This window comes from Chelon labrosus (assembly GCF_963514085.1).
Source record: "Chelon labrosus genome assembly, chromosome: 14".
Taxonomy (NCBI): Eukaryota; Metazoa; Chordata; class Actinopteri; order Mugiliformes; family Mugilidae; genus Chelon; species Chelon labrosus.
In genome coordinates, this window is record NC_140347.1 from 16,870,347 (window position 1) to 16,884,440 (window position 14,094).

The 14,094-nt window shown below is 42.3% G+C and overlaps 1 protein-coding gene across 2 annotated transcripts in view; it reads right to left on the bottom strand.

The window, feature by feature from the left end:
* The window catches only part of ptprk (protein tyrosine phosphatase receptor type K), a 109,524-nt gene that overhangs the window by 44,877 nt on the left and 50,553 nt on the right, over nt 1-14,094 (bottom strand). For both annotated transcript variants that reach the window (XM_084560814.1, XM_084560813.1), the window contains exons 4-8: nt 13,684-13,735; nt 13,522-13,580; nt 8,490-8,571; nt 6,924-7,036; nt 5,193-5,367 (exon numbers count right to left, since the gene is read on the bottom strand). In XM_084560814.1, coding sequence (XP_084416940.1) covers nt 5,193-5,367; nt 6,924-7,036; nt 8,490-8,571; nt 13,522-13,580; nt 13,684-13,735 — 481 coding nt within the window. The remainder of the gene's footprint in view (nt 1-5,192; nt 5,368-6,923; nt 7,037-8,489; nt 8,572-13,521; nt 13,581-13,683; nt 13,736-14,094) is intronic.

The window sequence follows — 14,094 nt, forward strand, 5'->3', positions numbered from 1 at the left end:
TGATTAACAAACAGATAGAGAAATAAAGAAGAGATATGCATCACATATGAGAGCGGCTTTGTCTATTTCCAGCTTGTGTTAGCTCGAGCACACATCTTAAAAATCTATTGAAAACATAAATAATAGACGTAAAAATGAAATGTAACTGGGTCGTTATGTGACTCCAGAGAAAAAACAAGAGCTGGAACGGGTTCACATTTTAGATTCCCTTCTTTATTTGTTCTGCCACTCGTCATCTGTACAGTTGATCTAAAAAAAAAAATCTAAGGAACCATCAATGGAGTTGTGTCAGCATGTTTTTTATTATTAATCACATGTGTGAACCCTCGCAACATTTATTTTTTTTTTTTTGGGTCAGATGTAAATGATAATAACAAAACAAATCAACACTGGGGAACACTTCAAATGCATCGTGTCGATTCTGACCTAACCCGCCTGTGTGATTAATTTGTTTTTAGTGTCATTCATTTTCCTCGCTGATATTGGAAAGAAACATCCCAAGACACTGAAAGATTTCTTCTGATTTAAGTTTTCTAGGCTAGTAAATAAGCCTCGAGACTAGAGACTGAGAGACCAAGAAAAGGCACGAAGAAAGATGCAGCTATTTCATTGGCGACCGGCGAATGGCGCCCACTAGGCATGTTCTTCTTTGTTGACCAACGTCAGCAACCTTGTCAATAAAGTTTAGCTTTTACAAACCGTTGCTGACATCACTAGGAAACTTACTGGAGGACATCTGACCTCCAGGGCTGCAGAAGTGTGTGTGAGATCGTGCAAGAATGTGTGTGTGTGTGTGCCTTAGTTGCATCAACAGCCAACAGTGGTAGTAGGTTGTCTATAGTTCCATGACGCCTGAAGCTCCACCTGTCACTATTACTTAAGAGACCGTGTGTGTGTGTGTGTGTGTGTGTGTGTGTGTGTGTGTGTGAGTCTGTGTGTGGTTTCTTAAAAAGGAGATATTTTAGATAATTACACGTTTAATAAAGCTGAATAAAATAAAGTCATAATTCTGTGTTTGTATTGTCATGTGTGTGATTGTAAGGTTGCAGGAGATTATTAAGCCACTTGTGTATAATGCAAGCCGGCATGAGGATGTATGCATGTGTATGTGTGTGTGTATATGTGTTTGTGTGCTTGTTTGTGTGTATGATGCGAGCTGGCATGATGATGCCCTCTGTCACCGTAGGAACCAGAGGGCAAGGCCTGATTAGAGGCTTGCCTCTGACCAAACCCAAAGTGACACGCAGACACATATGTACACTCAAATACGCTTAGACTTCTACTCTTCATACTCTTTATCTAAAGTAAAACCTATAAAAGCAGTGCTGCCGTTTGCCATCATCCATCTACTGGATCTACCCATCCAATGTTGCAACTTAGGACTTAAGGCTATTGAACCTCAGTATTGTTTTGGTATCTGTAGCGCTGTGTTTTGAAACTAGCCCTTGGATATTTGGTCTCATTAACCTGGTTTACTTTTAAATTTTCATGATAAGTGAGTCACAGATATTCAGTCGAGTCCTAGCGAAAACCTACAAATGTTCTTGAGAAAAGCCACAAGCGTTAAATCGTCTTGCATTTTACTCAAACAGCTTCTTAAAAAGTCAAATAAATGAACTTGCGTTTGCACTATTCATTGCACACCCACTTGCCAAAACATTATACATTAGTGAAAAGGTGACAGTTCAATGAAAAAAGGTGGTGATTCAACTGGATGATCATTTGGGAGGGTGGTAGTTTGTGGTGCTGTTAAACTGGATTGATTGAACACTGAATCAACAGCTCTCTTGGTTATTTTAAACAAATGCTGAATCCAATAACCTTCAAGAAGTTAAGACTAAGTGCTGGACTGTTACATTAGAATGTATTTGTTTGACTAGTGTACCTAATGTTTCGGCAGGTTTAGGATCATTTAAAGTACTGTGGGACATAGACGTATGTAGCCTATGCCGGTGCTAGCCATTTATATTTGTGCGCTCTACTTCCTGTTTCACTTTCAACAATGGCGACTGCAACTTTTGGTGAAATTTCATGCAAATGTCTGTATCTCCGAACCTCCTCAGTTAACCTTTCCGCGATGTGTTCCCTCTTTATTGATCCAAAACAATCAATTTGAAAATTGCGGAGAAGAAGACGCAGCTGGACACAGTAAAGCGGGAAGATGCTACTCCCAAGAGTTGCTGTGACGCGTAGTTACATTTCTGGGGAGGCCCACGTCAAGCTACGCCGTTAGTTACTCTCTGGGCTGTCAGATTGACACAGAAGCCAAAACCGCCTATGAGTCTCATGTTTGGGTTTGCTGCTGCACATTTCCTGCCATTTTTATCCTAAGAAAATCCTAAGAAGACATTCATGCACGTTCTGCTGAAGGAACAGAGAAAAACGTCTCAGTGCAAGAATCATCCGAGAATCCCATGTCATGGCTCTCGTGCTCTCATGACACACCTCCGTCTTGAAAATGTGCTCCTCTTCTCTGATCTCGGCGGCTCCGGCACCCAATAATGGCACATCTTTGTCATCTACATGTTATAAATATCAATAGACTATGCCTGTGAGTACCTGCACCGAGGCAATCTCACATCCCCCAGCGGACCACTTTTCAGGCTTTGAAGATGAAACCCGGGTTAGTGTCCCACTGCCAAACAATTTGAATGTATACGGTTCACATTTCGGTTACGATTTTCTCTCCCCTTTTCCCGTCCATCGTGTATTCCTCCACCCCATTTCTCGCCGTTCTCCCCGTAGCTTCAATTTGATCATAAATAAATATAAAATAGTAAAAATATTAGCAATGCAGCTTAACTCCGTCCATATTCATGGTCGTCAGTGTCCTGCAGGAGCCTCAAATCTCCAACAAGCGTACTTTTCAAGAAGCGAAATAAACATATTCCCTGTTTCTTTGATTTCTCTCTGGCTCTCATCTCCCATCTGATATTTCTAATAAATAAACATGAGGCTCCTCTCCTTCCACACATTCAAACACGCAGTCCTCACTCTTTTATTGTGATCTCTTTCTAACAACCAGGCTCCAGATCAATATTCATAATCACCAATATCCCTCAAAGCTCCAAAAGCATCTCTTTCACAGATTGTGAGAGTGTCTGCTTTTCGAACTGACGCCCGGCGATGAAACGCGCGGCGGCTTTCTCCATCTGTCTTATTGAACCTGAATCTATTTTCATATATGTAGATTGGTCCTATTCATGTTTAGACACATGTCTCCTGCTGTGAGGATTCCTCATCTCCATCTTCTTAGTCGTCTTATATTCAAAAAATGTGTTCTTAATAAATAAACATTAGCTACTTATGTATTCTTACTAAATCAGCAAGGTCCTACAAAAAAAAAAAAAGAAAAAAAGAAGACGTGTCCCAAACTGCCAGATGTTTTTGACTAAAGAATAAACACGTCTATCTGCTCGCAGCGTGGATTCGTGTCCGGCGAACGCAGACGGTTGAACCGCTACCTGACAGTGTAAGAGCTCCATTAACCGAGATAGCCCATCAAATATTCATATTCACGTTGCTCGCCTTCCGCTTTGATTTTTCACTTCTTTCTCCTCAGCCATCTCTTATGCTGAATAATAAACACGACTCTGGCTCTGCTGTTTACATATTCAGACATATTCCTGATTCTGATATGGATATTCTTCGGATAATGAGCTGACTATTTACATTTAACTTTTCCTCCACCGTCTCCACTCCCCTCTTTGCTCGCCCCCTCCTCTGTCTCCCCCCACTCTCCTTTCTGTCACTCCCGTATCATTCTTTCTGAATCTTTTCCGCTTTCACCACCCCTCTCTCCCCTTCTCTCCCCCTCTCTCTCTCTCTCTCTCTGCCCTCCTCCTCTCTCTCACTCTGGGAGATGAATTGAATATGTAAGCTATTGGATGTGAATGAATAAAGCATCCCATCTCAAACACACATTGGTGACACCTTATTAACCACATGTCAGATGCACATGACAGCTGGAGCACGCACACACACATAGCGTCCACGGAGCTAGCTCATTCAAGCACCCACACACACACACACACACACACACACACACACAACACAGAGCATGTGCACACACACACACATCCAAACACAAGACTGGCAAACTCCTATCTACATACACTCAACATGAACTCTCCTCATTAGTATATATATTGTGTTTTATAAGTCAGACACAGCGGATTGCGGATTAGGTTGGAATGTGACTTTCCAAAAGTTACACCGAGTTATTTGTGATGCCAAATATATAACTGGGTCAAGGAAATGATGACGATCCGATAAACCTTACAGAGATGAGCAGTGATTGTCCAGATGTGGATAACAAGCAGGCGAGGGATGTTGATACTGGATTTATAAGACTATAGAGGGTTGCGTCTCTTTATAGCGTCTCTAAAAAACAGAAATCTGTGAGAGTAAATGTGAAAATTTAATTAAAAAGTGTGTTAGTTGTTCTAACCTGGTGTTTGCCTATGAACCAAAGAGTTTTAACATTCATAACTGAGTAATTAGGCAAATCCTGATCAAGACAGCATGCTGTTGGATAACTTTACCGCCATGTTTCTTCCATGTTAAATTTGCAGTGAAAACATGACTTGTACTGTCTAAGTCTACACTGCAAGACACAAATAATGAGCTTGTACATGGATCATCAACTGGACTTTTGTAGCTTCGGGCTGCGTCCATAAATCACTACATATTTACCAGATGGTGCACTACATTTGTCGTCCAGCATTTCTGTTGTATGTACATTTCTGTGTGTCCAAATTAGCGAGCTAGCGACAGCTAATAAAACTGGCTACGAACAATTGGCTGGCAAAATTTGACGGCTGGCTGAAGCCTGCTGTGTATCTCTGCCTGATTTTGGTGACCCTTTGTTTTAAAAAAATGACAAAAATAATTAGCCGGTTGCACGTGTGATGGCACACTGTGTGCGCAATGTGACAGCAGAAAGCTTGAAAGGCATAGAAGTTAACTAATGGAGAGCAGGGCTTAGAAAAGAGTCAGATGACCTCCAAAAACACTGAACCATCTTCGCTCTAAAAGCTGCCTGCTAAATCTGTAAAAATAATCTTCAAAGAATCTGATAGGGAAAATAAAATCAGAGCAGCAAAGAGGAAAGAACACAAAGAACCACGGAGCTGACAGCAAATCAATCAAATAACCTTGAAAATATTGTTATGTATTTTTTAAATCCTCACCTCTGACGATAAGACCCGCAAAGTTAGACACCCCCGAGCCACGCTCTGATTGGGTGACGCAGCGATACAGATCTTGATCCTGATTAGTGACTTCTTTGAGGTGGAAGGAGGCGGCGAAGCGTCTGTGGTTGATGTTTTTGGTCAGGGCCACGGGAATGTCTTCCCCATTTCTCCTCTGAGTTACAGACAGACAGAGAGAAAGACAGAAAGATCAGGTGCTGCAGAGGCTGTGGACAGTTAAATGCCTTGCTCAAGGTCACAAGTCAGTAGTGGACCACATACGCCCACATGTGCACACACACACGCACATACCCCCCCGCCCACCCCATCCCCCCTGCTTCACTGACAGCAGGTTTGAAGGTCATGACTACAATAGAGCCGTAATGAAATCAGCAGCTATTAAACGCTTAATCACGTTAGCTGCTAGATGTATGGCCTGGAGTCACTCTGTGGCATACATGTGTATGCGTGTGTGTGGACATACCAGTCTCTTAACGGTGGCATGTTGAGCACTATGTTTCTCTTTGTGTTATCTATTTCTATATCACTTACCAACGCAACATACTTGTATTATTTCAATAGGGGCATTAATCAACATTGGATTTAGAGACGACTCACTTGGCAATGAACTGAATATTAAAATGGCCTAGTTTGTGGAGATGGACCGTATCATATTAAAGGGTTGGTTCACCCAAATTACAGAAAACGTATTTTCTTATTTAGCTCCAGTGGTGGTATCATCATCGTTAGACTATTTCTTCAGATGCAAATAGCTGTAACAGATGTTGAATTTTTTGGAAAGATTTCTGAATGACACATGCACCAGAAACTAAACACCATTCAACAACATTACGTTGATAGTCACTGACTGGTGAGAAAAACGGGGTTCTGCAGTGGCAGCGTAGAGAGGGGTGACTCCAGGACGCTGGAATTCACTGTTAAGCCTTCTCGAGGTGTCGTGGGCCTAACTTAACGAAACATCGGTGAAGGGAGGTTCAGACTTGAAAACCCCAATGACATGCTGCATACTGCTGTTGACTAGGCCAGGTATCTGATGTCTTCATGTTGGTTGGTAGCGATATTACTTTGTTTGGTTAGCTGCTGAGCGGGCCATACAAGCCAGCATTTGGTTAGCTTATAATTCACAAGGTTTGAATGATCCTCTGCTGCTCTGTGGGCCTACGAGCCAGCAGCATTTACTAAGTTCATTTAGATTGTAGGTTAATCGTCATATCACATGATCATAGGTTTGTTAGGGTTTCTCAGTTGGACAGCGCCTCTAAATGTGTTTTGCCTGGGATCTTGGCACAAGGGATTGTAACATCTAATCCTGTGTATTAATGAATTGCGAAACAAAAGAAATCTAAACAAAAAAAAACCAAAAAACATTAGATACGAGGACTTGCAAGTGAGAAAATATGCTGCTACTAAGTTAAAGACAGTCAGGCAGACGGAACCTAATTTTTCAATGAAAGGTTTATATGCACTTTTAATGGGTCATTAATGGCAGGTTCAGGATTTCAGTGATTTCTACACTATTATTTGTCTGTAATTGAATAAATGAATAAATATGCATCCAATTTGTTTGATTTCTCTTATAAAAACAGCTCAATAAATTACTGTATAGCTTTTCAGTTCCAGTGTGGATGCAAGTGGTTTAATCCACCTTTAGACAGAAGGCATGCATATATAACACGAGACAAACGTGTGTGCGTGTGTGCATGACTGTACCTGTAGCCAGAGCTTATTGTTTGTGTCCCGTCCTGTGGCGATACACTGAAATGTGGCATTTTGTCCGGCGTTCACCTCCACGTCCCCAAGGCGCAGGAAATGAGGGGATTTATCTGCAGAAAGCAACGAGAACCAGATTTAGTTTACAGCAATGCCATTTGCGCTTTTAAATGTTTTTGTTTGACTTTATTTAGCTGTTGAAAGTGGGAATTAGGTGACAAGCAGGTCAGGTTATCACATTTCAGGACACGGTGTTATCCCATATTTATTATTATTGCAATTAGATTTGACTTTTCTTTCACTTTTCCCAGTACAATATAATATGATTCACATAGCCTCTTAACTACCATGCAAAGATATGAAATAAGCCTTGTGGACCCTGAAGATGCAGCTCAGTTGTGACATTTTCATTCTGGGGATGTGATTGCAATCATAGATAGCAACTCCTATGGTGAGGGGAAAAAGCAGACACACACACACACACACACACAAGCTAGCAAGCACACATGCATTCATGCAAACGCACACACACACACACACAAACCTGTGTGTCCAGAAATGCAGCTGTGAGAATGAATGCTTCCACTGTGGAGACTAAGTACTAATTCCTTTTCAAATACTTGCTCCTTCCTATTAAGAGTCCCGCTGCTCTGCCTTTAAAAGACTTGGGGTTCCTCTTTTTATGTTTTCCTAGATTTCTGGCTGAGGTCTAGAAATGTCATATCGACAACTTCTGACAAAGACAGGGGCCACTGGGATACCGGGACCTCACATGCTGTGCGCTGGTTGGTGCAAGACAGTTTATTTTTATGACTTATAATCAATAGAATCCATTAGGAAACAGAATAGACCTGGAGGATTTCAGTGCCGCTGCTAGATGGATGACTAAAAGGAGTTGTAATAGCTTCCTTTCCAACTTGAGGACCCTCCAGGAACATGCCTATGGCTTTAGATTAACAGATCTTTCCATGAACAGTAACAGTTTGTCGTCACAACTCTTCTTCTTCTCTTTTCTTTTTTTTGCCTCCAGTGGTAAGGAAACACTCAAGCGAAGGAGAGAAGAAGACTTGAGACGTAGCGAGAATTTTAAAATGGATCGCAGCCCTCATCTCTTTCCTGTCAGTACAGAGACAAGACAGCTACTGTTCACCCTCTCTCTCTAGGTGTGTGTGTGTGTGTGTGTGTGTGTGTGTGTGTGTGTGTGTGTGTGCGCCTGTGGGTTAAAGAGAGAAAATGCTGAGTGGTCAGAATCTTCTCTCTCCATGATTGCCCTAATACTGTCTCATTTCCCGCTTCACTCTCTCCTTACTCCCTCTTTCTCCTCGCAATCTCTCCCTCTCTCTCTTTCTTTTTTTTTATTTTATTTCTCTCATCTTCCTCCACGGGCTTGTCTTTCTTTCCTCCCGCCGCATCCCATCCCCTCCTCTCCTCTCCTGTGTCACCTTCCCACTTATCTACCCATTCAGCTGCGACAGAAACCATCCCAGGTACGGTCTAATTAGTGGCCAAAGCTATCAGCGTCTATTCAGCGAACTAGGACTAATTGCTGGCATGCTAATGACTCACCGCATGGGTAGCTGAGAACCTGAATGTCGTCGATGGCGATGAAGCCGGCTTTGCTGTCCGAAACCTCTGCTTCAAATATGACCTGAGGAAATAAGAGAACGGAGATTTACCAGTTATTGACATTATAATCTAAGAATTAGTTATTATTTTATTTATTTAAATAGACAGTCTCACACAGATCATGGTATTGTTAGACTGGACAGACACACACAAACAGACACAACACCCAAAATCTAGCATTAAAATTAGTTTTGTTGGTTTTTTGTTTAGAAGTTAAATTTGTGTGTGGTTGTATTTGTTCAAATCTCTGCTGAGTGTGCAAAGTGTGCTTACTGAATTATGCATATTAAATGCCATTAGTCTGTGAATGGAACAGCTTGTGCAAAGAATCTGAAGAATCGAGCAACGGCAAAAAACAATGAAAATGCAGTTTTTGCAGGAGATAAAAACAACGCAAAGGCGCCGCTTGCAATCCGTTATGGTTAAATCAACACTTTTAAGCACCGCTACCAGATCACAAAAATGTTCAGATGTGCTCCAAGTACACTGGGAGGTGCAGAGTAAGACAGCCGCCGGTTTAAATTGGTGAAGGATCCAGTCGGTGACAGCTGCTGGGGATGTGCGTAAATCTGGACAAATACAACGCAGCCATCTCAACTGCTGCTGGATTTATACATTCTGGCCGACGCGGCAGGGAAGGATAAATGAGATACTTCCTGTTGGATCATAGTAATCTCCTTCGGTACACATAAAATGGCTTCTGCAGAAACGATAATAAGTAATGAAAGTTGGGGTGGCACGGCGGAGAATGAAGGAGTAGGATCCTATCTGTTTGTTTTTCATTCCCAAGGCTTTCCGTCTTCTTTCGCTTTATTTTACTTTCCTTTCATTCCTCTCTTGACTCATCTTATCTGACTCGTTTCTTTATACTCTAAAATAAGTATGACTTCCACGAGTGCAGCGCTAATGTCTATTTAAATGGTGAAAATTACAAAAATAACACATGGAAATGAGCTGGTGGTTATTTTAGCCGTGGCGGCGCGCTATGAATTTTTACACAGATATTCACGTTCCCCAGAGGATGACTCCTAATTTCCTCCGGTGCCACCAGCAGGTCAGGGTTTGTCCAAGGTTTGGCGTGACAGGTGGCTCATTGCCATTTAAATCTCAAACAGATTAAACGTCTGGAAGCTTCAAGGCAAGCGGCAAGACGAGTGAAGTCCATATACTGTCAGTCAGTCGTATATTTTGAGAGGAGTCGTAATATTTCAGTCAACAGGTGCTTCGGTCTCCCTCCAGTTCATTAACTACAGATGTGAATAAAGACAATGCTCCTTCTTCTCTGCCTCCTCGTCCCTTCATTCACCTTCCACCACACTCTATTTGTTCCATCATCACACCTTTCTAAGCGTCCCTCCACTCTAATTTCTCTTTCCCTGTCTCTCTGTTTTCTAACAGTGTTTGCTCAGAAAGGAGCTCTGTATGAACAGAGGAGGAGGAGGAGGAGGAGGAGGAGGAGGAGGAGGTAGCCATCAAAAAGAGAGGCAGAGGGAGAAGGAGCAAGGGGGTGAGCCGTTGTTGTCATTCATCACCTGTAATAGGAAATCTGCCGTGAACTGTTTACCCATAGCTTATCATCTCCTGCTTGTCACACGCTACCCCCCCCCCCCCACCCCCTCCACCCCCCTCTCGGTCTCCCTCCCTCCCTCCCCCACCAATCTATCTTGTCTCTCTCTCCTATCATCTTTCACTCATAGCTCGCTGCAGAGCACAGCAGAAAGACATCAGCTGACTTTTAATACCTTCACCTCTGTCTGTCTGTCAGTATGTCTGACGGCCACCTCTCCTGTCTGCTTGCCTCGGTCCGACGATCGTTATAGTCGAGTTTCTTTAAGATAACGAGACCTGATGACTTGTTCTCCGCTATGTGCGCAAAGGTTTAAATCTGAGGCACATCCACGTCAAGTCCTTAAGGTCAAATCCTTAAGGTCAAATCCAAGTTACTAAACTTCCCCCATACACAACATTTTTTGTGGGGGAAAGTTAGTCTGGAGTCACTCTATTGAGAACAGATTATGCTCAGGCAAGGGGCCAATCGAATTGTTGGGGTCGGCTTTATGCACTGATGGACAGAGTCATACATGTCATCTTTTCAGCATTGCTCGCAGGACTATACAAATCGGTTGAAACGTGGCCCAAATTGAGTTTGGCTACATCAGACTATCAGGTTCGGCTGCGCATATCTCACCTGTGTCTCATTGTTCCATTTTATTTAGCTTCTGTGTTCCCTTCCTACTGCGCCAGGTCATCTTTATTCTCCGTGACAGAAATGCACCGGCCTGTTTCATGAGTATTTAGTTATTTCGATCTGCTCCTTTTGCCTGTTTCGACAAGTAAAGACTTTCTCACCAACCATCTGCGCCTCGGGTCGTGCCATTGAATCCTCCTGTACCATCTCCTTGTTAACACAGAGTCAATGCATAGGCCACGTAATGAAATAAAGAGTGTGGTCAAGGCTTTTCTTTTAGTCTTTTTGATCGAGTGGAATATATTGTAAAACATGGGGTTTGGCTACGTGCAACGGGTTTGGTCAAACAAATTATGTGTTGGTTTGAATTTGTTTAAACTTGACAGAAAATATCAGCTGTACTGTGATTACACAAGGCCTGAATGGTTCTTTCCAATTAATTTGTATCACTCAGGGTCTGTAATAGATTAAAACTTCAGATGTGAATCTGTGGTTAGTCGTTTTTCAAATCAGAAGCCAAGTCTTTTGGCAGTGAAGTCACAAATTAGTCATGTTTCCCGGCAGTCGAAGCAAAGATTTATTTATTTATTTATTTTTTGAATTAGTCTCGAATCTACAGCTCAGGTAGATCTCGCACAATGCCTAAGGTCAGTGCAGACTTTCCCTCCTCGTAGACTGTAATTATCAGCCATATGTGGATCTGATTCTGGTCACCTCTGATCGTACAGGTGTCAAACACTCATCGACCGACTGATCTCGGCATTATGAATCAGGATTATTTATAGCTTGTGTTTACAAGTTCTCACACAGCCGAAATGACTGTGAAACGCTGAAGGCTGAGGACTGACATATCATCATTCCTGAGAGGAGTCGGGCGATAGCATACATCCTCTTATCATCCCATTGCATATATATCACTCTGATGTATTTATGTGCGGGCACCGACCCAAAAATGTTTAAAGCTGCAAGCAGGGGATATTTTTTGAATCCTGTTAAATGTAAATTGGTTTTGGGCCTTCTAAACACATATTTATAAGAAGGTAATACATGTTAGAGTGGTGAAAAACAGCAGATCTTTACTACTGATGGAAAACAAAAACTTTACGAGTGTCACATATCCAGACAGGCCCATATAATTAATTTAACTGCCAATTATTTTCTTGAGCAACTATTTAGTCTATTAAACATCAAAAAGTAGAAAGTAGTAGTAAAAATAAGGACAATGCGTCCCCACTTCCCTGCATTGGTGAAACTGACGTTATTTTCCCGGGGATACAGGCGGCGCCATCCTGCGAGTTTGGAGCCAGAGTCTGCGCAGTACGGCCCGAGAGTGGAGTCGTGCGGTGTGATATCAATAACCCGACCACATTTCCGTCAAACTCACTCGCATTTTTGTTTAATTAATACTACACTCTGCTCTACCTCTACCAGTTACAAGGAAATGTTGGATTATACACTGTACTTATTGATTTATTTAGTTGCTATGGGACGCTGCGCTGAGTGGCTGGCATGGCAACTTGTAGTGATCACGATGTCACATCCCGTTTCTATAGCGTCAAATAGCTAAAACTAAATTTCTCAGAAAAATGGATACTTGAATATGCACCAGTATTATATTAACTACCTGAAATAACTGAGACCAAAACAAAAATTTAAAAAATTATTTGACTTGTATTTTAGTGTTTTAGTTTGGCCCACTAACATGGAGGGGGTGGAGCTTATGACCTATACTGCAGCCAGTCACCAGGGGGAGCTCTACTTGCCTTGGCTTCACTTTTGAGAAGCATCCACGATGTTAGCCATGAAAACAATGCTAAGCTTTAACTCAAAAGTCAAAAACAGTCATTAAAAGCTCTTCTGAAACAGTGCTGTTCAGGCATGTGTGCATGTTGCGTGTTCATCTGTTCCTGTGTCAGTGTCTATGTCTCCATGTGTCAAGTCTTCCCCCACGGTGAAAGCCTTCTCATTACGACTCAAGCTAAAGTGCTAACACAGAAACGTGTTGGAACATGAAAAGAAATTGCTTCATAACCTCAAATCCAATAACCTGCTTCACAGCCCGAAAAAAAAACCCAACAGTACATAAGCCTCGGCAAACCAGGATGATTATGTTCAATTAAAACATGTTGACACATGAGTTTCATGCCGGTGATCTCCTCCTGTAGTCACTGAGGGGGACTGGGCTCCAGATGGGCCATTTGGAGGATGCTTTCACACTTCGCCTTATAGTAATATTATATATTCCCCAGGCTGTGTGTGTGTTTATATGATCCGAGTCTGTGCCCGCTAGAACAGTCGCAGACAGGCTATTCAGGAACATTTGTCAACATCTGTCAACACCAGCCGGCACACAAACACAGATTATGTTGACGAATATAAATTAAGAAAGAAGAAAAGGCAAGTTCAGAGCAACACAAACTACTGCTGTTCGGGTCAGGTCAAACGGGCGCTCATTACAAACACAAGCAGAGGCAACAAAGTCATTGTCCAGCATGGTGACGCACGAACATGCATGCAAACACGTGTGCATGTAAACACACCTCATCTCTCTCTCTCTCTCTCTCTCTCTCTCTCTCTCTAAGTGTCTTTCTAGCCTAATCGTCACCTCCTGAGCCTCAGTCAACACTAATAAATCAGCTGCCTGCCTCACAGCATGCACATGTGTTTGCCTTTGTTTGTGCATGTGTGTCTATATTCACATCAACACTGGAAAGAAAAGAAAGAAAGACAGAAGCACACTACGGAGGAATCGCTCATGTATGTGGCTGTTATTTAGACATTTACCTGATATTCATTGGGCCAAAAGGTGGAGACGGCGAGCTCGGCTCTGAGCCAGTCTTTACCTGATAACGACAGCATCGGAGTCAACATGAGCAACTGAAATCCAAACACAGTCAGAACAAGTGAATTAAATGAGACTATGTGGTGCTCTCAGGAAGTCTTTACCGGTGTAGGATGTCACGTTCCATATGGGGTTGGCCAGAGGACCCTTGTTTACCTAGAAATGACACAGAAGACACTGTAAGACACAGTAGATAGTTCACCTCAGAGCTCATAATGCACTGCCTTTCCTGATACACTCGGAGAAGCTGCGTTTCTTTTAACGGTTTGGATCACAGGATACTGCAAGTCATGTCAGAAAGGAGCTCTGAGGTCAGGGTCGGCTACACCTCTAGACTTGTAAGGAACTTTGTCTTGCAGAGGGATTAAGACATTTCCAGAAATTCTGCTTTTGTTGTATGATTATCATTACCAACTCATAATGCTTCTGCCAAAGTGAAAAATAGCAAAATTGACATCTTTTGTGTAAGCTTCTTCTAAGAGTTTTCAGAAAGTGTATTTAATTTCTCCATACTT